Source organism: Fukomys damarensis, unplaced genomic scaffold (genome assembly GCF_012274545.1).
Source record: "Fukomys damarensis isolate Sample0158 unplaced genomic scaffold, DMR_v1.0_HiC HiC_scaffold_37, whole genome shotgun sequence".
In the NCBI taxonomy this organism is placed as follows: Eukaryota; Metazoa; Chordata; class Mammalia; order Rodentia; family Bathyergidae; genus Fukomys; species Fukomys damarensis.
The window spans coordinates 1555600-1578105 of record NW_022900949.1 but is presented as its reverse complement, the minus strand read 5'-3'; the positions used below and the strand labels follow the sequence as shown (position 1 = coordinate 1578105).

Here is a 22506-nt window from a genome sequence, read left to right as displayed (position 1 = left end):
GCTGGGGACAGGTCTCGAGGCCTGTGGGCCTGAGCCAGCCGCTTTTGGGGGCAGCGGCCTGGTGGGGGCGGGCGGTTTTCTGTGGGTCCCCGGGACGGGACTTCCTACGTGAGTGGACACCTGCAGATGGAGAAGAGCTCAGGAGCCGGCGTGATGGCGCACGCCTGTCATCCCAGCACCTGGGAGGCTGAGGCAGGAGGATCGCTGCGAGTTTGAGGCCAGCCGGCGCTACACGTTAAGGCCATCTCAAGAAACCAAACCCAAACAAAAAATGAACTGAGGGAAGGGGCCTTGGGGGCAGGAAACTCCAGTGCGAAGGTGCCAGGATGAGCTACGGGTGGCCAGAGGCTCTCCCAGCCTCCGGGAGAGGCATGGATCTGGTTTTGAGGGTGCTGGGGAGCTGTTGGAAGCTTGGGGAGCGGCAAGGGACCTGAAGAACTTCAGAAAAGGCCGCAGCCAAGGCTGGGAGCCCGTTGGTCTGGAACTCTGCCTGGAACTCGGGAGGCAGGCAGCCACTTTGCTGACAGACTGTGGCCTGCCTCCACCCGTGCCTGGGGACCTAGGGGCACCCTGGAGTCTCCCCGCTGCCCTCCTGGCCTCCTCCCCCTTGCTGTGCCTTGACCTCAGCCCAGCCTGTGCTTAGCCCCAGGGTCTGCCGTGTGACTGGAGGGTGATGGAAGGGATCCTGGGAGCATCCGGTTGGGGTCCCCCACACAGCCCCTGTACCCACACCTCCAAAAGGCGACTTCCCTGGCCTGAGGATGGCCCAGGGTCTGCATCTTGTCCCCCCACTTCCAATACGGACCTCAGGAGTGACAGTGCACACCTGTAACCCCAACAGCTGGCTGAGGCAGGAGCACCTTGGCTGCGTACAGCCTTCACCCCACTGGGAACAGAAGCCCCACACCTGACCTCCTCTAGGTACAGAGGGCAAGTTAGGGGCCAGAGGACCTTGCTGGTCCTCAGCTCAAGGTCCGCTCCAGACTGGCCCGATTGTTGGCCTTGGAGGTTCCCACCTGCTCACTGGTACTAGGACCCTGGGCCCCCACATGGCCACACTCATGCAAGGTGGCAGGGACTCTCCCTAGCACCACACCTACTCAGTCACATCTGACTGGCTGTGCGTTACAGCTCCATGTCCTAGTCTTTAAAGATTCAAGCTTGGGGGGGGGGCGCAAAGGTGGGGAACCTCACAGGGTCAGATACGCAGTCTCTGTCCTTTGGTTAACTAGTGTACCTTCATGGCCCAAGATGGCTGCTAGAGCACTGGCCATTGCACCCATACTCCATACAGGCACCTATCACTACTAGTATCACATGACCAGCCTGACTGAAAAGTTGGCTGGGAAATATCTTTCCTGGGCATCTAATTATGGGGCTCCCATTACAATGAAGAAGTGCTACACAGGACTATGTATTTGTGCCTAAACCCACAAGGTTAATGAAACCGCAGCAGCCTATGACCATGCCGCCCAGAATGCACCCGGTCTTGTCTGAAACTGGCAGAAATCTTTCTGTGGAGCCAGGGTGGAATTCAGACCTTACACAATAGGTAGAAAAAGTCCAGGATTGCAGAAGCGGTGGCGAGTCCAGCCTGGCAGATGGGAAGGGCACAGATGTTAGCTGCAGCCCAGGGCAACTGAGCCCTGGTGAGAGTGGGGGGCTGGAGGCGGGGCCAGGCCGCGCGGGAGATGATGAAGCAGGCACTGTCTCCAGCCTCGGGGGCCCCTGCAGACACCGAACTGCGAGTCTCCTTCCTACCCACACACTTTACGGGGACCCTGTGCCCAAGCACAGCCGGGACAGGGCTGATGGAGTCGCTCCGGGTGGGATGCCAGCCCGGCCTGGAATGCTCTGGTTTCCTGGAGACCCTAAGCTCCTTAGGCAGATTAGGGCAGCCGTGCAGTGGCCTGGGTCCCAACCCGAAGGGGTCCTTCGGGGATAAGGCTGCGAGCCCTCTGGGTCCTGGGCTGGCACAGGACTGGAAGCCTCAGGCCCCCTGCTGTGCTCCGCGAGTTGTGACAGAAAACATGGGCGGAGTGCGGACGCAGGGAGTTTATTGGCAGAACAGCGGCCACCCTAGAAGAAGGTGTTGGGCCTCTTGGTGGTGAAGCGGGGCTTGTGCTGGCGGCGCAGGACCCGGTGGGGCAGTGGGAACTTGATCTTGGAGTCCTGTGGGGGCAGAGAGAGGGGTGAGGGCCCTCAGCATACTCCGGGGCTCGCCCAGGCGTGGCCACCCGCCGCCCCCCAGGGCTCCTGCGTCAGGCACCGAGGGGAGCCAGGCACTCACATGGAACTGCTTGACGGCCGGCCGGCGGCACTTGCTGGCCGGGATCTCCTCCACCTTCATGATCTGGATGGAGTGGGCACGGGCGCGGTGCCGGGCGCCCATATCCCGGTCTGCAGGGGACACAGCGGGGAGATGGCGCTCAGGCCTGGCAGCTGCTGCTGTGACCCTGACTTGGGGTTCGTCGTCCCTGGCTGCATGGGGTGTAGAACCTCCAAATTCACTTTGACAGGCACAGCCACAGCCCCCCAAAGGCGACGAGGTCCACTTGCTGTGTGCACCCCTGTTTAAACCGCCACTACAAGAAGCGGCGATTCTTGGGTTGAGGTGCAAGTGGAAGGGAGGCTGGCCCGTGCTCAGGCGGAGCCCCGAAACTGGCCCCCCCCGGCCCCCACTCACAGCACTGGGTCACGGCGCCTGCCGTGGTCAGGTCGCGGTACTCGCGGTACATGTTGTGGGTGCCGCTGCGGGAATCGTAGCGCAGCCAGATGCCGAAGTTCTTCACCCGCAGCGGGGACTTCTCAAACACCTGGTGAGGGAGCACAGCAGGTGGGGACGCTGGGCAGCCGCCCCCGGGCCCCCCGGAGGGGGACACAGCTCCAAGCCCCCGCTATCCCACGGCATGCCCGCCCCACCTGCCCGCAGTAGACGATCTCCCCCGAGGACTTCTTCATCTTCTTCAGCTGGGACACGAAGTACCAGAAACGGGACTTGGCGACGACGTGGTTGGGCGCGAAGATGCGCATGCGGTAGAGGGGCGGTGTGTGGCACTTCGGGGTGGGCAGGCAGCGCCCCACCACCTTGTATTCACGAAGCTGAAAGGGGAAGGCTGAGTGGGCTGCGAGCCAAGCCCAGGTGACTCTGGACCCAGGACCCAGGATGAGGGCCCGAGTGAGCCCCAGCGGCAGGCAGGAAAGTTCCCTCTGCCCCCAGCAGGCAACAGAGGCCAGGCCAGCAGCTTCCTCTGCCCCCAGTCACCCTGAGGCACTCTGCAAAGTATCCCCACCACCTCGTGGCTCACAACACAGCGCACCTCTGGCAGAGCCAGGTCTGTGCTGAGCTGTGGGCCCAAAGCCACCCCAGCATTCCCAGCGGCAGGTGCAAAGGTGTCCAGTCCGGTGGCACACACCCGTGATCTTGGCAGACTGAGGCCAAGGCAAGAGGATGGCAAATTCAAGGAAAATCAAGGCAATTTCAGAGGATCCTTCACAAAATAAAGGTCTAGAAGCTGGGTATGGTGGCACATGCCTGTCATTCCAGTAGTCGGAAGGCTGAGGCAGGAGGATCGCTGTGAGTTCGAGACCAGCCTGGGCTATATAGCGAGTTCCAGGTCAGTCTCAACTACATAGTGAGACCCTGTCTCAAAGAACCAAAGAAACAAACAAACAAATAACATCAAAAAACAAACCAGGACTGGGGTTGCCCATGCAGTGCGTGCCTGTAATCCCAGCACCCTGGGAGGCACAGGATAGAAAATTACCACAAGTTTAATTCCAGCCTGGGTAACTAATGGAAAACCGGCCTCAAAGTGAAAAACAGCCGGTGAGGTAGTTCACTGTTAACTTCTTAGTGTCAATCTTTACTTAAAAAAAAAAGTGCGGGTGAAGGTGTGACCTTCTGTCAAGTCCCAGCGCCCGTGATACGTCGACAAAAGCCACCTTTGTGAATAATCCCTGACCCCCACCCCACCCCACCCCCCCCCCGACCCTGGGGATCGAACTTAGGATTTTGTGTATGCGAGGCAGGTGCGGTGCCTCTGAGCTAAATTCCGGGCCCAATAACCCCTGCTTTTCACTAACACCATCATAAATAACCGCGAAGTCCTTCCTGCTCTGCACACGACCCACCGGCCTAGCTCCCCCCAACTCCCCCGCCGCCTGCCTTTAAGGCCAGCACAGGGAACCTAGCGCCCCCAGCTCCAGCTGGAGTTTTGTAATTTTCTTGTCTCCCTAGCAATGCCACATCCTTTCCCACTTACTTTACAAGGGAAACTGAGGCCCAATGGCTCGACCAGGTTAGAGGGCACAGCACTACGAACTGTGCCTCCCGTGCCCCGCACTGGGAAGCAGACCCGGCCCTTTAGGCCCCACGATCGCTCCACGCCAGGCCCTGCGACCCAGAGGGCCGCACCACCACTCACCCGGCACGCAGCGCTTCCCCGGGGCTACCGACGGGGTCCGCGCTGCCCCGCCCGGGCCACAGACACGCCGCGAGGGACTTACTGTGCCCGAAGCCTTCATGGCGCTACCGCCTCGCTTGCAGCCACCCACAAAAAGGAAGTGCTTTTCTGAGCGCAGACGCTCACCACGACTCACTGCCGGAAGTCCCTCCCTCTGGGCTTCGCGAGTCTATTGGCTTCTTGGCCCTGTGCTCAAAGAGGTCGGCTTTTTCATTGGCTCCGGCTCGCCGAGACTTCACAGCCCCACCTCTCTGCAGCCAAACTACATTTCCCAGGAGGCAGCGCAGGGAGGTCGGCTCCGTCCACCGCGACCCTAAGGACGCGTGGGAACGCATGGCACTCTGGGAGTGGTGGCATTGGCGGGCCATGTTTCTATTTCCTGTTTAATTCCCACCCCAGGCCTCTTCTTCCCTGTAGATGTATCAAAGAGGTCTCAAGCCATGTACCTAAGACTGGTGGCGAACCTATGGCACGAGTGCCGCAGCAGGCAAACAGAGCCTGCTCTGCCCGCATGTGACCCCACTCGCTCTAGCGTTCCCAGCGGCGGAACAGCAGGTAACAGTGCTTCTTGGGGATATGCGCATGCTCGGGAGTAGCCTCGCCGGGCGATGTTGTGTGTGTGTGTGTGTGTATTTGCTTGGACTGGCTGTGAGTTTTCATACATTTGTTTTTATTCATGCAAGATTGTAGTTTTGACTTCTCTTATGGAAAATTGAAATTTAATGTCTTAAGACTTATCAACGAGATGTTCTAGAGACTTAAGATTCTTTTAATGTTTGCTGATCCCCCTAGACTATTTGGATCTGTGGCATCATGTGTGTGTGTGTGTGTATTTGCTTGGACTGGCTGTGAGTTTTCATACATTTGTTTTTATTCATGCAAGATTGTAGTTTTGACTTCTCTTATGGAAAATTGAAATTTAATGTCTTAAGACTTATCAACGAGATGTTCTAGAGACTTAAGATTCTTTTAATGTTTGCTGATCCCCCTAGACTATTTGGATCTGTGGCATCATATTTAGTTATTTGTGAAGAATTTAGGAAAACAAGAGCAAGGATATATATTTGCTTGGGCTAGTTGTGATTTTAGCGGAAGCCTCTGCAAGGTAGCAGATGCATTCAGAGGCCTTTTTCAGAGCGGGCCAAAAGCTGGTGGCCGGTGGAACATCGTCCCCTTGCGGTGGTGGTGAGCAAATTCAAGGGCAACCGCAGCCGAGAATCACTGTTCTAGATTGTTGATCCGGGACCGATATCCAGTTCTTTAGCGTTAACGGATGGTGTGAGCTATTTTTGGTATAGGGATGATTTGCATTGGGTGCTTCACTTAAAAAGAATTGTGTTTTTATAGACTCCAAGCCTTGAGCCCCCCGCAAAATGTCTACACCAAAAAAAGCAAAACTGAAAACAGATAGCGGAAGATCGTTCCAAGAGGCCTGGACAGAGTCATTTGGGGTGATAGAGCGTCATGGGAAAGCGTTATGTATTCTGTGTAGTGTGAGCGTTGTGTGTCGCACATCAAGTGTCAGGCGGCACTTTGACACCAACCACAGAAGTGTTGCCAAGCTTGGCGAAGCTGAAAGGAAAGAGTTTCTTGAAGGGAAACTGAGGAAATATCATTCCCAGTATCTGACCGCTGCCAGCTTTCAAATTTCACTGTGCATAGCGAAACACGGCAAACCCCTCGCCGACGGGGATTTTATCAAAATGGCCATGTTGTCTGGGAGTGATTCCCTTTTTCATGATTTCCCAAACAAGGATAAAATTATGCAACGGATCTCTGAGATGCCCCTGAGCAGAAGTACTGTTAACGATCAGATCGTGTGCGCGGCAAGTGATGCTGGTCAGCAGCGCACCACTCACTTGCAGAAGGCGGCCTGTTACTCCGTGTGCTTGTGCAAAGGCACAGATAGAAGTGACCACGTGAGGCTAGCAGTGATTTTGCGCTACGCCGTTGGTGACACCATGCGACAAGAGCTGGTGAACCTCGTGTCCCTGCCTGGAAGAACACGAGGGGTGGACATCTACGACGCTGTGATGGAGGCTTTTTTGTCGCATGACATAAGACCAGAAAAAGTGGTTTCAGTTACGAGTGATGGGGCCCCTTGCGTGGTGGGGGCCACGTCTGGTTTCCTGCAGCTCTTTGTTAAAGAAGCAAAACATCCCGTCATTCACTTTCCTTGTATTATACATCAAGAAGCTCTCTGCACCAGGGGAAGCAGCAGAACATTAGACGGCATCCTCAAAGACGTCACAAAAATGGTGAATTACATCATTGCTGACGCTCCTCATTGTCCACAGTTTCAAGCCCTGCTTGACGAGGTCCAGGCTCAGTACGGTGCTTTGCATATGTACGAAAGCATCCGATGGCTGAGCCGGGGCCGGGTGCTGCAGAGATTTGTAGCCTGCTTGGATGAAGTGAGGCTGTTTATGGATGAAAACGGGCAGGACCACCCACAGCTCGCTGATGGGGCCTGGCTGAGCAGCCTCGTGTTTTTCGCAGACTGGACCCTGCACTTCAGTGTACTGAACCGAAAGCTGCAAGGTGTAGGGAAGACGGCAGAAAGGATGTTTTGCGATATCAAAACATTTGAGAGAAAACTGCAGGTGTTTGAAAGAGATCTGGAAAGCGGGCAGCTGAAATACTTCCCAAGCCTAAAAATGCATTTAGAACATCCTGCCTTTGCAGGCGATCCTACAAGCCTTCAGGAGCGCTGCAAGGAATTTTCTAGCATCGTAGCCGCTGCAAAGGAGACGTTCAGTGACCGGTTTCTGCAGTTCCGTAAGATGGAGACAGCCCTGTGCTTTCTTACTTCGCCAGATAAAGCCAGATTTGAAGGACTCGATCTTTCCTGCTTACACTGGCTAGATTGTGGGAATCTGGAAATGGAGCTGTTGGAATTTCAAGAAAGCTCTATGTGGACAAATAAATTCTGCGACCTGCGTGCCACCCTTGAGAAGACAGAGAAGATGGAGTGTGAAGGGAGGAGAGAGGGCGGCTCGGTGAGCAGTTCGGAAAATGAGATTCTCAAAGTGTGGAACTCTCTGCCGAAGCATTTTAAGTCCATGAAAGCACTCGGGATTGCTTTGCTGACTTTGTTTGGATCATCGCAGGCCTGTGAGCAGCTGTTTTCGGCTTTGAGTTACTGTAAGTCGCCGACCTCCGAACATTCAAGCCGCGAACTTTCACGGATACGAGCGGACCTCACATTATAGACACCCCAGATGCGGACAAGTCGGTGAAGTAAGTTGTGCGTCTGCCGGGCACTGTCACGGCGGTGTCTGCTCGCGAGGACAAGCCAGCGGCGGTGACATGGCGGGGGCCGCTGGGAAGCACAGAGCCACAGACATTGTGTTTGTGCCCAAGGAGCCTGAGACTTACCGTGCCGGGGATGCCAGCCAGTGCGGCCGGTGAGCGTCCTTCTGAAGTGGAACTTGTTCGTACGTCGGGGCCTCCTGTGTATCCGATCCAATGTAAGAAACAGACTGTCAAACCAAGGACCCGTGAGCCCAGGTTTGACAAATTATCAGCGTGCACACAGCCGCAGAGATCACGCGAATTGTGCAGAAGCACTCCAAACGCACACTTTAACCTTTCAATAAAAAGCTGTTTGTGTCATTGAAAAATCTGTTGTTGTGTTTTCCCTTTAAGACAAAAGATGCTGCTGATGTGTGAGTTTTTTTTTTTTTTTTTTTTTTTTTTTTTTTTTTTTTTTGAGAGAGGGTCTCACTATGTAGTTGGACTGGCCTGGAACTCACTGTGTAGCCCAGGCTGGTGTCGAACTCACAGAGATCCTCCTGCCTCAGCCTCCTGAGTGCTGGGATTACAGGCGTGCACCACCGCACCCAGCTTGTGTGAGTTGTTTTTGCTAAACTAAAACCTCAGTGTTAGGTTCAGTCTGCGATAAGGAAGTGGGTGTTGGGTTGCAGTTTGGGCTCTGGTCTCTAAAACATTCGCCATCCCTGGCCTAAGAGTTTCCATTGGGAATAAAAATGTTTTTTCCTCCCAGAGATGTTCACTGCAAACCTTATTAAGTGCTGGAATGCTATTTGTTGTTACTTGGAGTCCCGCTCATGTTTCCTGGCAGGTGAGATTTAAACCCCACTTCCTCGCTTCCTTTCTGAGAGATCTTGGGGTCGGGGACAGGGAAGGTCAGGGCCCCAGAATCCACTGGATCCAGCCCCAGAGCTCCAGCGGACCAGGGCCCCATCCCCAGGACAGAAAAAACAAGCATAGGGCGGAGCCTATTTCACTCCCCATGATGGAGAGGTAACCAGCCCCTACTGGCAGTCTGCATTTTAGACACGAGTCTCAAGGCCAGGAAACCAGTCCTTGAAAATCCCTTCGCTATAAGACAGAGTCTTAAGAAAACAGACTCAGCCTTCAGGCAGCAAGGATTATTGTCCAATTCATTCCATACGAAAGCCCTGAGCACTGGGAAGTAGGTCTTGGGACACCTTGGTGACCACCACCCAGGAAGCTCTCAAATCAAGAGGGGATGCTTGGGCCAGGGATTTAGCTCAGTGTTTCCACCCACTGCCTTGCAAGCGCAAGGTGCCGAGTTCGATTCCCGGATCACCGGTACAAAAAAAAAAAAAAAAGAAAAAAAAAAGCAAAGGACAAGCCAGATCCAGCCCACACCCTCTGGCTGAGCAGTTTTCTCAGGCATGAAGAATCCTGGGAAGCTCCTAGGAGCAAAGGAAACAATTAGAAAGTGAGGCATGAAGGTGCACACCTGTCATCCTGGCACTCTGGAGGCTGAGGCAGGAGAATCATTTCAAGTTTGAGGCCAGCCTGGCCTACATGGTGAGGCCCTGTCTCAAACGAGCAAACAGACAAACTCCAAAAATCAAAAAAATATATATCTGTACTGGGGATTGAACTCGGGACCTTGTGCTTGTGAGTCAGCTGGCAGAACCATTGAGCTAAATCCCGGCCCTAAAAAAACCTAACAATTTAATAACAGCCGGAGCTGGGGTTGTGGCTCAGTAGCTGAGTGCTCCCCCAGCATCGGCAAAGCCTGGTTTCCATCCCCAGCAGTGCCCCTGCCCCCAATCAGTAACAACTTAAGTGAGATACAACTCACTTCAGGAGGCTGAAGCAGGAAGTTCACGTGAGCCCAGGAGTTTGAGGCCAGCCTGGGAAACAGTGAGACTCATCTCAAAGAACTAAATTGTACAATGCAGGCTAGGGTAGTCACTACTGTTATTTAGTTTTATTTGTTTATTCATATTCTTTTTGGGCCAGGACCCGGGGTGACTCTGTGCGGCCCCTCCCCGAGCTGCGCGCAGCTATGTAGCCCACGCTGGCCTTGAACCTGTGAAGATCCTCCTGCCTCAGCCTCCCCAGTGCTGGGATTACAGGAATGCAGCACCGCGCTCAGCTGGATGCACCACACTTTATCTGCTCCTCAGTGTTCAGTATCTGGGTCTTCCACTTTTTAGCTACTGTGAATAATGCAGCTAAGAAAGCCCGCACGCTCCTGTCGAGGCCGGCTTTCATTTTCCTTAATGGCCGTTTTAATTGGGAGAATTTTCTGGCTCTGGATTTCACCTCCGGCGTTTTCTTGGGGGGCCAGAACCCCTTCCCTGGTCGGGCAGGCACGGGGCGACTCCATCGGAAGGCGCTGCCGCCGGTGTCCACCAGGGGGAGCAGAAGAGCCCGGGGACCCAGGCGGAGGACCGGATGCGGGGCCCGCGCGGGTTGAGGTCCGATTGTTCCCTGGCGCGCGGGCCTCAGCTGCCCGCAGCTCGGGGAGGGGCCGCACAGAGTCACCCCGGGTCCTGGCCCAAACCTGACTGGTGCGGAAGGAAGCGTCTGCGAAGCCGGAGGGTCGGGGCTGCACCGCCAGGCCCTGTCTCAGCAAACGGAAAAACAAACAAACAAAAAACCCAAAGAAAACGAGCCTCTAGGGTTGGGGCTCTGTGGCCACACTTGCTCAGCACGCAGGACTTTCTGGGTTCCATCCCAAGCACCCTACAAGCCAAAATGAGGGAGGAAACGAGAGGGTACATGCTACATGTGACGCCAGCTCCTTAGGAGGCTGAGGCAGGAGAGTTGCAAGTTTGAGGCAGCCTGGGCAATTTATTATTGTTATTTATTTAGTTTTATGTTTTGGCTTTTTGAGATGGGGTCTCTATCCAGCTCAGACTGGCTCTGAACTGTGCAGCCCAGGCTGACCTTGAACTCTACGGGATCCTCCTGCCTCAGCCTCCTGAGTGCTGGGATGACAGGCATGTGTCACCACCCCCTGGTTTAAATAAATAAGAAATTAAATAAAGGGCCGGGAGTGCAGCTCAGTACTCCGGGGGGGGGGGTTCATTCCCCGGTATCACTGAACAAAACCAAATCAAAATAAAAACCCAGGAACAATGGTTGGGGAAATGGAAAAAAAACATGACAGAATTAGAAAAATGCACACAGCCCTTTCCCTGTTGCTCCAGCTTCCTCTCCTTGTCTTTGGGGCAGTGGAGGCAGAGCCGGCCCCTCCTTTCCCAAGATCAGACAACCAGTGCCTCAGTTTCCCTGCTGGGACTGGGAATCACAGTGCAGGCTCCTGAGCCTCGCTGCTTTGTTCTGGGTGGTTTTTTGGGTTTTTTTTTTTTTTTTTTTTGCTTCCTGGTCAACGTTTGGCCAGCGGTTCTAATAACTCATTAATTTTCCCATTCTGTGCAGTTAGATGCTTCCTTATTAAAGCCAATATCTATCTTTCAAACATGATTAGCACAAGATGCCTTTGACAAAGAAAAAATGAGTCCGAGACAGTGGCAGTAGCAGCAGCCTCCCTCCTCTGCCCACACGGGCTCCCGGCTCCCTTCCCCAACGCATAAGCGTGTGCGTCCCCTCCAGAGACCACTGCCAGCCACTTGTGGTGGTGCACACCGGTGGGCCCAGCACTTGGGAAGCTGAGGCAGGAGGATCTCAAGTTTGAGACCTTGGGCAACCACATGAGATCCCCTCTCAAAATAAAACAACAACAAAAAGCCAGGGTGCAGCTCAGGGGTAGAAGACTTGCCCCACATCGCAAAAGACAAATGAGCAAACAAAACTCCACAGGAATAAAAAACAGCCGTAAGACAAACACACAGAAAGGAAGGGTGCTGTGACAGATGAATAAGAGGGTAGGAATGCCACTCCGGGATGGCTCCATTTCTGGAGGGAGCAAAACTGAGCCCCTCCTCCTTTTCGTTTTCTGGAGCCCGACACAACTGCTGCCCTTGGGGCTGTGAAGTGTCACCTGGCTCTGGCGCTGCTCCGCGGTTCGTGACTAATGACACTGCGCACCTCTTCCTGTGCCGCCGGGCACCTTACACACTTCTGCGGCGAAAGATCTCCAGTCTTTGGGCTGTTTTCTATTCTTCCACTACTGAAGATGGAACCCAGGGCCTTCACACTAAACTGCACCCAAGCCCTTTTTATTTTTTACTTTTATTTATTTAATTTTTTGGTTTTTTGAGACAGGGTCTCACTATGTAGTTGAGACTGACCTGGAACTCACTATGTAGCCCAGGCTGGTCTCAAACTCAGTGATCCTCCTGCCTCAGCCTCCAGAGTGCTGGGATTACAGGCGTGCGCCACCACGCCCGGCTCTGGGCGCATCAGTTTGGGTTCTGATTCCTTTCGGGGCGACTGAACCTAGGACCTTGCACATTCCTGGCAAGCACTCGGCCCAGATCTGCTCCCTGGGTCTCCACATAGGAGTTTTCAGGTGACACACACAAACCATGGCAATATTTTAACTTTTTTCTTTCACTACTGCTACAAAGGAGAGTTAAAAAAGATGTATTCCATCTCCCATTTTTTTTCTGGTGGTAAGAGTATAATGTGGCTGGTACAGTGGTATGAGCCTATAATTCCTGCTACTTGGGAAGCTGAGGCAGGAAGATTTCGATTTCAAGTCTGGCCTGGGTAACTTAGACCCTATCTCAAAGAAAAATAAAGAGCAGGGCATGGTGGCACACACCTGTGATCCCAGCACTAAGGAGGCTGGGGCAGGAGGATCACCGTGAGTTCAAGGCCAGCCTGGGTTATGCAGTGAGAACTTGTCTCAAAAACAAACAAACAAAAACAAAAGGTAAAAAAATATAGAAACCGCAGGTTCAGGATAGAAAATCAGTTAAAAATTTTTTTCCTTCTCAAGACAGCCTGGGGCAATCCTTTTCCTTGCATATGGACCTCAGCTATTTTCTCACTTAGAAAATGGGATTTTCCTGTCACCTGTGCAGGGACCATCACGCCTTCATAGCACAGACCATACCTTTCATCTCCTTCCAGAGGAGTTCCCAGAGTCCCCACGCCGAAGTCCCCGCAGACCATGACTCATTCCTTTTGGTTTTGAGGCAGGGTCTTGTTGTGTAGCCCAGGCTGGCCTCGAACTCACAGCGATCCTCCTGCCTCAGCCTCCCGAGTGCTGGGATCACAGGCGTGCGCCCCACGTCCGGCCGGCCTGGCAGTTGTGTGTTGTTGGGTGTCTCTTAATCACTCAGGCCGACGTGTCATGACGCCGCCGCCCAGAATTGCCCCTTTATGCAGTTCGCACACGCCCTCACACTCACATATATATTTGCACAACTAGAAGGTGACGTGTGTCTTGCGTAGTAAGCAACATGGTGGCAGGCCCTGGAGATGGGCAGCAGAGAGAGGGAGGAGCCCGGCTGGGAGGAGTAAACCCAGCCACGCCCCCAGCCACGCCCACGACGCCATCTTCCAGCCAGGCCCCGCCCCCTAGTGGGAAGTCCGCTGTGGGCCCCTGCATCTGGTCACCTTCCGAAAGTCCTGCCCATAGCGCGCAAGGCCTCTGGGGACTCTCCACACCGTGACAGCTCCTGACGGCATTGCAGATGGCAGAGGGCACAGCTCTTCTTAAAACTGGAGGTGTTTAGGGTCCGGGATGTACCTCAGTGGCTCCGCCGCCTGCCTTGCAAGCGCAAGGTTCCGAGTTCGATCCCCAGTACCCAAAAACAAAACAACTGAAGGTGTTTATGCCAGGATGCAACTGAACTCTCTTTAGTCTGGAAATGTGCTTTGTGCACAGAATAAAGCACAGAGCCTCCTGGCAGCAAATGAAACAGCACAGACTGTAACACCAGAAGTGGTGACGCACGCCTGTGATCCCAGTATCGAGAGGCTGAGGGAGGAGGATTGTTGTGAGTTCGAGGCCAGCCTGGGCTACATAGGAGACCCTGTCTGAAAAACCAAAACCAAAACCAAACAAATAAAACAACAACAGAAAAGCCAAAATAGCCAGGCGCAGTGGCGCACACCTCTAATCCCAGGTACTTGGGAGGCTGAGGCAGGAAGATCACAAGTTGGAGCCCAGGGTGGGCAATTTAGAGAATTAGCAAGATCCTGTCTCAAAATGAAAGATAAAAGAGCCACGGATTTTCTGGAGGTGAAGGCGCGGCCTTCCAGCCCTGGTACCTGAATCACTGCAGTTGCTTTTCTTGGACTGGTTCTGGCTTTGCCTGGGAAGTTCCCCGTGGGGTTGGCACTTGTCCCCTCCCTCCCTGCGGCTCCCCACCTCTGTCTCAGCCGCACCTCCTCGTGGCTCAGGCTGGAAGGTGCTCCAGAGAGCGACACCCAGGAGTTCTTGGCAGAAGCTTGCTGACCTTTCTGGGAGCTGAGTGCGTCCTGGGGCTGAGGTGGGGACGCATTTCATCGGCAGCTGACCCTGGTGCCTCAGGGTCACCGCGTCCCTGACACCGGCTTCCGGGGACGCCCTGGTCCCTGAAATAACTAGTGGGTGATGCTTTGTTTTGTCAGCCTCTTTGCTTGTGAGAGGCACCAGGTCTGCTGAGGATTTTGTTTGTTTTTTGAGACAGGGTCTCACTGTGTAGCCCAGGCTGGCCTTGAGCTCACTGTGATCCTCCTGCCTCAGCCTCCTGAGTGCTGGGATGACAGGTGTGCAATACTATGCCTGGCTGCTTGGGCTTTGGGAACCCCAAGCCCTTGCAGAAAGATCTCAGGAGAGGGCTTAACCTGTGCCAGGGGCAGCTTCCAGGTCTCCGCCCTTAGCAAAGGCAGCTCGTTCCCTTCCCTGGGTGTGAAGCGGGTCCCGCAGTGGACATAACCCCGCGTGCGCGGGTGGCCAAACTGAGGCCCGGGCTTGCTGTACCCTGAGTCTGGTGGGGCGAGGCCCCGTCGCTGCTGTCACCCCTTGTCCGAGCCGCCCCTCCCCGCCTGGGCCCTGTCGCCTTCCACCCCCTCGCGGGCCTGACTTTCCGTAAATGACTGAGCTCAGGAAGTCGAGGGGCCCACACAGGAAGGCGGCAGCGGGACTTTCCTGCCGCTGCCTCCCAGCCTGCCTTCCTGTCTTCGGCCCAGAGTCCCTGCACGCTAGGTAAGAGCTGCTGGGGGGTCCCGCGAGTCTGGCCAGGCCCTGGGCGCCAGGGGACACAGGGTGGCTGGAGGGTCCTGGGGTCCCTCAGCCCTTCTCTGGCTCTTGGTTCTGAGCCCCCCACCAGGAACCCGGGATCCCAGCCCGTGCACTCGGACCAGCCTTGCGCATGCGTCGTGGGCCGTCCCTTGTCCGAGCCGCCCCTCCCCGCCTGGGCCCTGTCGCCTTCCACCCCCTCGCGGGCCTGACTTTCCGTAAATGACTGAGCTCAGGAAGTCGAGGGGCCCACACAGGAAGGCGGCAGCGGGACTTTCCTGCCGCTGCCTCCCAGCCTGCCTTCCTGTCTTCGGCCCAGAGTCCCTGCACGCTAGGTAAGAGCTGCTGGGGGGTCCCGCGAGTCTGGCCAGGCCCTGGGCGCCAGGGGACACAGGGTGGCTGGAGGGTCCTGGGGTCCCTCAGCCCTTCTCTGGCTCTTGGTTCTGAGCCCCCCACCAGGAACCCGGGATCCCAGCCCGTGCACTCGGACCAGTCTCCTGGGACGCAGTGCCCAGCCCCCACCTAGGATCCTGGGCTGGAGCAGAGCGCCGGGGACTTTTTCTTTCTTCTCTGCACCATTAACAGAAATAACAATTGTGTTTATCGCTGGGCATACCTATAATCCCAGATACTCAGGAGGCTGAGGCAGGAGGATCACAATTACAAGCCCAGCCTGGGCCATGTACTGAGATCTATACTGGAACCTAAAAAGTGCTGGGGGCGTGGCCCGATGACAGAGCTCCTGGGTTCTCTGGGTGCCCCCGCTCCGATGTCCTTCCTGTCTGGTTAACAGGCATTTACTGCATCCTGGCTGAGGGTTCATGCTGATTAACTGTGGTGATACTTCGAGCCCGGGTTGTGTACAGGCAGCCACCTTCCTGCAAGGGAGGGGAGTCAGCCCCACTGCACAGTTACAGAAGCGGGTCCTGGGGCTGGAGGGGCATGCCTCTGGGAATTGGTGGGGTGGGATTTGAACCCAGAGTTTGAGGTTTTTCACCTACCACCAGCAGGAAGCTATCCTGCCGGCTTCCTTAAACATTAATCCTGTGTCTCAAACTGGGTGTGGTGGCGCCCTTGTCATCCCAGCACTCGGGAGGCTGAGGCAGGATGATCACAAGTTCAAGCCCAGTTTGGGCTACATATTGAATTCAAGGCCATTCTCAACTACAGAGTGAGAACCTGTCTCAAAAAAACAAAACAAAAATACTGTGTCTCACCCCAACCCAGTGTGTGTGTTGGGTACTTTGGAACATAATTTGTTTGTAGTTTTGTATCAGGGATCGAACACGGGTCGTTGCGCTTTTGAGGCATGTGGCAGAACCACTGAGCTAAATCCCTGGCCTGGAACATAGGTTTTAAATTTTGTTTTACCACCGGGTGTGGTGGCGCGCACCTGTAATCCCAGCACTCGGGAGGCTGAGGCAGGAGGACCACTGTGAGTTCGAGTCCAGCCTGGGCTACATAGTGAATTCCAGGTCAGACTCAACTGCATAGTGAGACCCTGTCTCAAAAAACCAAAAACCAAACAAAAAACCCCACAAAAAACCAAAAACAAAAAAACAAACAACAAAAACAAAACAAAATAAATTTTGTTTTACCATACTGGGGATTGAACTCGGGGCCTCGAATTAGCCGTATTTATTTTTTACTTTGAGACAGGGTCTCCCTAAGTTGCCAAGGCTGAGTCATCCAACCAGACTCTCCCCAAATGGCCCCAGATGGGCCAGGGGGAACGATGTCCACTCCCGCCCCATCCCTAAACCTCCCCAAGCACAAGCCAGCACCCAGCTTTTCAGTTCTTGGTCAGGCAAATCGGTGCACCTGTGATCGACTGCTCATTCCTGCCCTGGGTGGGATGGGCTGGTTGCCAGGGAGATGTGGAGGTATCAGGCAGACCAGAGCTGTGGTCAGCTGGTGATGTCTGCCCTGATACCGTCAGGAACCTGGGGACCAGGGTGCCTCACTTTCCCTGTGCACTCAGGCCCTCCTGCTTGTCCCCATCTGTCTCTCTCTGGGTCCCCGCAGGTTGCAGTCATGGCGCCCCCAAGTGAGGAGACGCCCCTGATCTCTCAGCGCTCCTGCAGCCTCTCATCCTCAGAGGCCGGGGCTCTGCATGTGCTGCTGCCTCCTCGGGGCCCTGGCCCCCCTCAGTGCCTGTCTTTCTCCTTCGGGGACCATTCAGCTGAGGAGCTGTGTGTGCAAGCCGCCAAGGCCAGTGGTCAGTAGATCCCTAAGGACTCGGCCAGAGGGAAACACGGGACTGTGGGGGGGGGACCAGTTTGGGAGTGGGAATAGATGTCTGCAGGAGTTGCCATTGCAACTGGGGCTTTGAGGGATGTGTAGGAGTTTGCTTAGGAGGAAGGTGGGGAGTTGAGGCCTAGGAGTACATATCGTGGATGGGCCATCTCGGTAGGTATCCTGCCCGTGTACCACTCTCTCTTCGCACTGGCCACAGAGGACCTGTCTTGCTGGTTCCCCCCAAGCCACATCTTTTCTGTGGAGGACGTGGGCACCCAAATCTTGGTCTACAGGCTCCGGTAGGAAGTACCCGCCCCTCCAGGGGATCACCCCACATTATCCCGTCCCTGCACCTCGACAGCATTCTCAACGCCCATTAAACAGATGGGGATACTGAGGCCGAGAGGGTGGATCACTTTCCACGGGTCACACAGCAAGCCGTGGCAGTGCCATCCTCACCCCAGGGCTCCTCCCCGCCCTCGCCCCAGGTTTTACTTCCCCAGCTGGTTCGGGCTGGAGAAATGCCACCGCTTCGGGCTCCGCAAGGACCTGGCCAGCGCCATCGTTGACCTGCCCGTCCTGGAGCACCTCTTCTTCCAGGTGAGGGTCGGCAGGGTAACAGCGGGCCTCACGGCTGGGCGGGGCTCCTTCAGGACCTTGCATTTGCAAGGCAGGCAACAGAACCACTGAGCTAAAACCCCATCTCTATTGTATGAAGTTGGATGCATCAGTACTCCATGTGTATATATTTATAATTGTTAACTCTTCCTGTTAAACTGTTCCTTTATCTCTTCTGATCAGTATTGGCTTGAAATCAACTGTGTTTGAAATTAGGATAGCAACTCCTGCATTTTGCCCAGTTCCTGTTGTGTAAAATATTGTTTTCCATTCATTGATTTTTAGTTTGTGAGTATTTTTTTAATTACATGTATTCATTTTATGCTGCATATTGCTGTTGTTGTTGTTTTTTTGTTTTGTTTTTCTCGTACCAGGGATTGGATTTAGATCCTTGCACTTGTCAAGCAGGTGCAGGGCCACTGCACTACATCCACAGTCCCAAGGGTTTTGTTTTTTGATCCATTCTGCCAGTCTATCTTTTAAAGGGAGAAATGAGCTCATTCATTGTGAGTTATTATAGAGAGGTGTTGACTTATTCCAGTCCTTACTTTATTTTCCTGTGGCTGATTTCTAATTTTTTCCCCCCTTTTTGGCTAGCTCCTCATCCTGCTAGTTGTATTTATTCTTTTTGCTTTGTTGGCATTGCTAGATTCATAGTCTCTTTCTAGGATATGCTTAACAAGCTTTTGTAATGCTGGCTTGATGGTCACAATTTCTTGTGGTACCTCTTGTCAGGGAAATGACTTATTTGTCCCTCAACTTTAAAGGAAATTTTTGCTGGATAGATAACCAGAGCTACAAATTGTTATGTTTTAAGGTTTGCAGCAGTTCACTCCAAGTACTAGTAGCCATTAAAGTTTGGAGAGAGACATCTGCTATGATCTTTATCAGTTTATCCCTTTCTGGAATTTTTTCTTTCTCTTGCAGCTTTTATGTTTTAGTCCCTGTGATTGACTTCTGAAATTTTGAGTATAATGTCATGCAGAAAGACCTCTTTTTTGGTCATGTCTGTTTGGGGTTCTGTAAGCCTCACTTATCTGTGTGTTCATTTATTTCCCTATATTTGGTTTTCTGTCACTCTCTCTGTGAACAGGCCTTTTATGCCATTTGTGTCATCATCTCATTTTTCACTTATTGCAATTATTCTAATATTAATATTTGTATTTTTATGTATTGCCAACTGTAGACAGTATTTATTGCCTTTTTAAATTATAATGACATTCATCTTGGAAATTTGCACCTTTACAAAATCCATCTTTGTTCTTAATTTTTCCTCATTCCCCTGTTCTCCCTTCAAATCCTCTACCACTCCCTATCTACAAAGACTTGCGCACGCTGACCGCGTCCCCGCAGGAGGCCGAGTTCCCGGCGCTGCCCGCCGCGCTGTCCTTCGTGGCGCTCGTGGACGGCTACTTCCGCCTGACGTGCGACCCGCGACACTTCTTCTGCAAGGAGGTGGCGCCACCGCGGCTGCTGGAGGAGGTGGCCGAGGACTGCCACGGCCCCATCACGTAAGGACCGGAGCCTGGGTCAGGGGTCAGGAACTCAGATCGCCGCCGGGACGGGGGAGGCTGAGGCAGGCGGATCCCAGGCGGTAGAGGGACCAGAACGCAGATCGAGGCCCGACCTTGCCTGTCTGCCTCCACCTCCCTCTCTCTCTCTGCTCTCCCTTCCATCTCGCCTTCCCCACAGCCTGGACTTCGCCATCCACAAGCTGAAGGCCCGGGGCTCAGTCCCGGGCTCCTACGTGCTCCGCCGCAGCCCGCAGGACTTTGACGGCTTTCTGCTCACGGCCTGTGTCCAAGTTGGTTCTCCTCCGGGGTCAGGGGGTGGGGTGGACCTCCTGGAGTCCTCAAGTCCAGAGTGATGTCACACGCCTGGAATCGCAGGAGGCTGAGGCAGGAGGGTCTCAGATGCAAGCCCAACCCACCACTTAGGGGCCCCTCCCTTGCAGACACCCATAGGCCCTGACTACAAGGGCTGCCTCATCCGCCGGGACCCCACTGGGAGCTTCTGCCTGGTCGGCCTCAGCCGGCCTCACGGCAGCCTCAGGGAGCTCCTGGTTGCCTGCCGCGAGGGCGTACTGCGTGTGGACGGCGTGGCCCTGAGCCTCACCACCTGCTGCGCCCCCACACCCAAAGGTTCGGCCCCTGATTTTCCGCGTCTGTGACGACTCCTGGGTGATGGTGAGGGACAGAAACTGCGGGTCGAGGTGGTTTAGGGGGAGAAAATGTGATGGGCTCAAGGGTGGGTTTCACCCTTCAGGTGCGGCTTGATCCAGGCAAAGCTGGGAGGATTTCACTGTTGGAAGGGATGGCTCCCTGGAGCCTGTAGTTCAGGGTCAACTTCTGGGGTCCCCAAGCTAACTCAGGGAGCACATGAACCCCCTGGGACCCTTTGCCTCTGACCTCTGCTTCCCCTCCACTCTGTGCCCCAGAGAAGTCCAACCTGATGGTGGTGCGGAGAGGGTGTGGCCCGGCCCCTGCAGCCCCCGCGCAGCCCCCGGTGCTGAGCCAGCTGACCTTCCACAAGATCCCCCCGCCAAGCCTGCAGCGGGTATGGCCAGCCGGGGCGGGGCCTGCGCGGTGCCTCCCCAGGCCTCTGTTCCCCTGCCTCTCACCGGCTGCCCCTGCTGTCCTGCCCGGCAGCACGAGAACTTGGGCCACGGGTCCTTCACCAAGATTTACCGCGGCTGTCGCCGTGAGAGCGTGGACGGGGAAGCCCGCGAGACCGAGGTGCTGCTGAAGGTGCTGGACGCCGAGCACAGGAACTGCGTGGAGGTGAGGACGGGCCGGGCGGGGGCGTGAAGAGCTCGAGAGGAGACAGAGCCCGGCACCGTGGCGCGCCTGTAGTTCCAGCACCTGGGAGGCTGAGGCGGGAGGGTCTCCAGTTAGAGCCCAGCCTTGCAGGTAATTTAGACCCTGTCTCAAAATAAAAGCGCTTGTAGCTCAATGCAAAGGCCCTGGGTCATCTGTGAGGGACACTGGGTCAGGGCCGTGTGGCCTCTTGGGATGCACACATCTTCCCCCTCCCCCTCCCCAGTCCTTCCTGGAAGCAGCCAGTTTGATGAGCCAAGTGTCCTACCCGCATCTCGTGTTGCTGCATGGCGTGTGCATGGCTGGAGACAGTGAGATCCCTGCGCCCTACCCCTACCTCCCCTGACCTCTGGCTGCCCCTTCCACCTCCCAGTGGCTGTGTCCATTCCCAGAGGTGGCTTCCTCTGTGGGGTGGGTAAGGAACGGTGGGGTCTGTAGCATGCATAGAGTTTGGTAAGGGTGAAAGGAGGTTGTTTTGGACTGAAGAAACAGCACATACAGGCTTCAAGGTATGAGACCACTGGCAGGGGTTAAGTAGTCAGCTGTGGATGTCAGGGTGAGGAGCGAGGGAAGACTGAGCAGGGCAAACTTCCCCCAAGGAGGGAACATTGGAATTAGGGCCTTGATGTTTGAGTAGGAGTTCATCAAGATGAGAAACACCCTGAGCAAGGCCAGCACTCTAGAAAGTGTGTTGTACATCCCTGATCCCATCTGGAGGCTTGAAAGTCTTCCCCAGAGGGGGAGCACTGGGTTGAGGATGTGGAAGGTGGGCAGTGCCAGCCACATCTCAGGCCCACCTGTGTGTCAGTTCCTGGGCATCTTGGCGCGGGCCACACGACCTCTCTGAGTCTTGGTTCCATCACTTTAGCTCTCAGTTGTTTAACGTGAGTTAAACACAAGGTGCCTTTATCCACCTGGGGATGGGGAGGGTGTGGGGAGGGGACGGTCACTGTGGGGGCTGAGACTCCCTCCCGTGCCAGGCACCATGGTGCAGGAGCTTGTACCCCTGGGCGCCATTGACACCTACCTGCTCAAGCACCGCCACCTTGTGCCCGCCAGCTGGAAGCTGCAGGTGACCAAGCAGCTGGCCTGCGCCCTCAACTATTTGGTGAGCACGCACACTGGAGCTGGGGCTTTGACATTTGAGTAGGAGTTCATCAAGAGGACTGAGGAACAGCCAAGGCAGAAGCCACAGGCTGGAAAGTGTGCTGCACATCCTAAGCCCGACAGACAGCTTGGTTGGCAGGAGTCCAGGGTGGGGCTGTAAAACCTCATGAGAAGTGTGAGCAGAGCCCTTGAACGGGAAGCTCAGAAGCTTCGATTTTGACCCATAGGCAGTGGGAAGCCATAGAGGGGTGGGCTGCCCTGGAGAAGGGAAAGGACAAAGCCAGGAGAGCACAGGTGAAACAGGATGCCGGGGAAGGGCTGGAGTACTTCTGGGCAGTACCAGGTGGACTTTGAGGGGTGTGTAGGAGTTTGCTAGACGTCAGCTCTAACACCAAGTGCCCCCTGGCCCTTCCCGTAGGAAGACAAAGGCCTTCCTCATGGCAACGTCTCAGCCCGGAAGGTGCTGCTGGCACGGGAGGGAGCTGATGGAAGCCCACCGTTTATCAAGCTCAGTGACCCTGGCGTCAGCCCTACTGTGCTAAGCCTGGACAGTGAGTGTCTGGGGGTGGACTTTGCAGGGTGTATAGGAGTTTGCCGGACTAGCCACTCATCAAACCCTGGCTGCCACTGCCCCACGCCGAGCCACCGCGAGGACAGAGGCCTCTGCCGTTCGCCTGACCCGTCCCTGTCCCTCAGTGCTGACCGACAGGATCCCCTGGGTGGCCCCAGAGTGCCTGGACGAGGCCCGGACGCTCGGCCTGGAGGCGGACAAGTGGGGCTTTGGAGCCACGGTCTGGGAGGTCTTCAGCGGCGTCCCCATGCCCACCCGCGCGTTGGACCCCGCCAAGGTCAGAGTGGGCCTCGAGGGCCCAGTCCAGCCGGGGCGGGGGAC

General features: G+C 55.1%; 3 protein-coding genes and 1 non-coding gene across 5 annotated transcripts in view; 2 read left to right on the top strand and 2 right to left on the bottom strand.

The window, feature by feature from the left end:
- Nucleotides 1–2040: 2040 nt before the first annotated feature.
- Rpl18a (ribosomal protein L18a) lies at nt 2041–4609 on the bottom strand. 2 transcript variants are annotated; one of them, XM_010606464.2, is made up of 5 exons: nt 4510–4609; nt 2923–3102; nt 2687–2816; nt 2291–2400; nt 2041–2172 (listed from the first exon to the last, which is right to left on the bottom strand). In XM_010606464.2, the coding sequence occupies exons 1-5, from the start codon at nt 4525–4527 to the stop codon at nt 2080–2082; spliced, it is 531 nt and encodes a 176-aa protein (XP_010604766.1). In that variant the 5' UTR covers nt 4528–4609; the 3' UTR covers nt 2041–2079. The 2 variants fall into 2 exon arrangements, with proteins under 2 accessions (XP_010604766.1, XP_010604767.1); XM_010606465.2 differs by lacking the exon at nt 4510–4609 and adding an exon at nt 3536–3577.
- LOC117284530 lies at nt 2489–2621 on the bottom strand. The gene has a single exon (XR_004515642.1). It is a non-coding gene; the product is annotated as a small nucleolar RNA SNORA68 (small nucleolar RNA).
- Nucleotides 4610–4802: 193 nt separating the features above from the next.
- LOC104849856 (general transcription factor II-I repeat domain-containing protein 2A-like) lies at nt 4803–8076 on the top strand. Its single transcript, XM_010606463.2, has 2 exons — nt 4803–5021; nt 5814–8076. Exon 2 carries the CDS (start codon nt 5840–5842, stop codon nt 7676–7678), a length of 1839 nt encoding a protein of 612 aa, XP_010604765.1. The 5' UTR covers nt 4803–5021; nt 5814–5839; the 3' UTR covers nt 7679–8076.
- A 6994-nt stretch (nt 8077–15070) lies between these two features.
- The window catches only part of Jak3 (Janus kinase 3), a 12989-nt gene continuing 5553 nt past the window's right edge, over nt 15071–22506 (top strand). Inside the window, 13 exon segments of the mRNA XM_033759389.1 lie at nt 15071–15170; nt 16861–17053; nt 17249–17372; nt 17562–17743; nt 19016–19202; nt 19384–19495; nt 19646–19832; nt 20129–20247; nt 20340–20471; nt 20734–20818; nt 21488–21615; nt 22033–22165; nt 22311–22486. Of these exon segments, the coding sequence (XP_033615280.1) occupies nt 16870–17053; nt 17249–17372; nt 17562–17743; nt 19016–19202; nt 19384–19495; nt 19646–19832; nt 20129–20247; nt 20340–20471; nt 20734–20818; nt 21488–21615; nt 22033–22165; nt 22311–22486 (1749 nt within the window). The 5' untranslated portion in view covers nt 15071–15170; nt 16861–16869.

Excerpts from the sequence above, each read along its gene's own strand:
- LOC104849856 (XM_010606463.2), top strand. The coding sequence starts at position 5,840 with ATGTCTACACCAAAAAAAGCAAAACTGAAAACAGATAGCGGAAGATCG.
- Rpl18a (XM_010606464.2), bottom strand. Across the intron at positions 2,401-2,686 it reads AGGCGCCGTGACCCAGTGCT|ACCGGGATATGGGCGCCCGG; the intron begins GTGAGTGGGGGC and ends TGTCCCCTGCAG. Across the intron at positions 2,173-2,290 it reads CGGCCGTCAAGCAGTTCCAT|GACTCCAAGATCAAGTTCCC; the intron begins GTGAGTGCCTGG and ends CTGCCCCCACAG.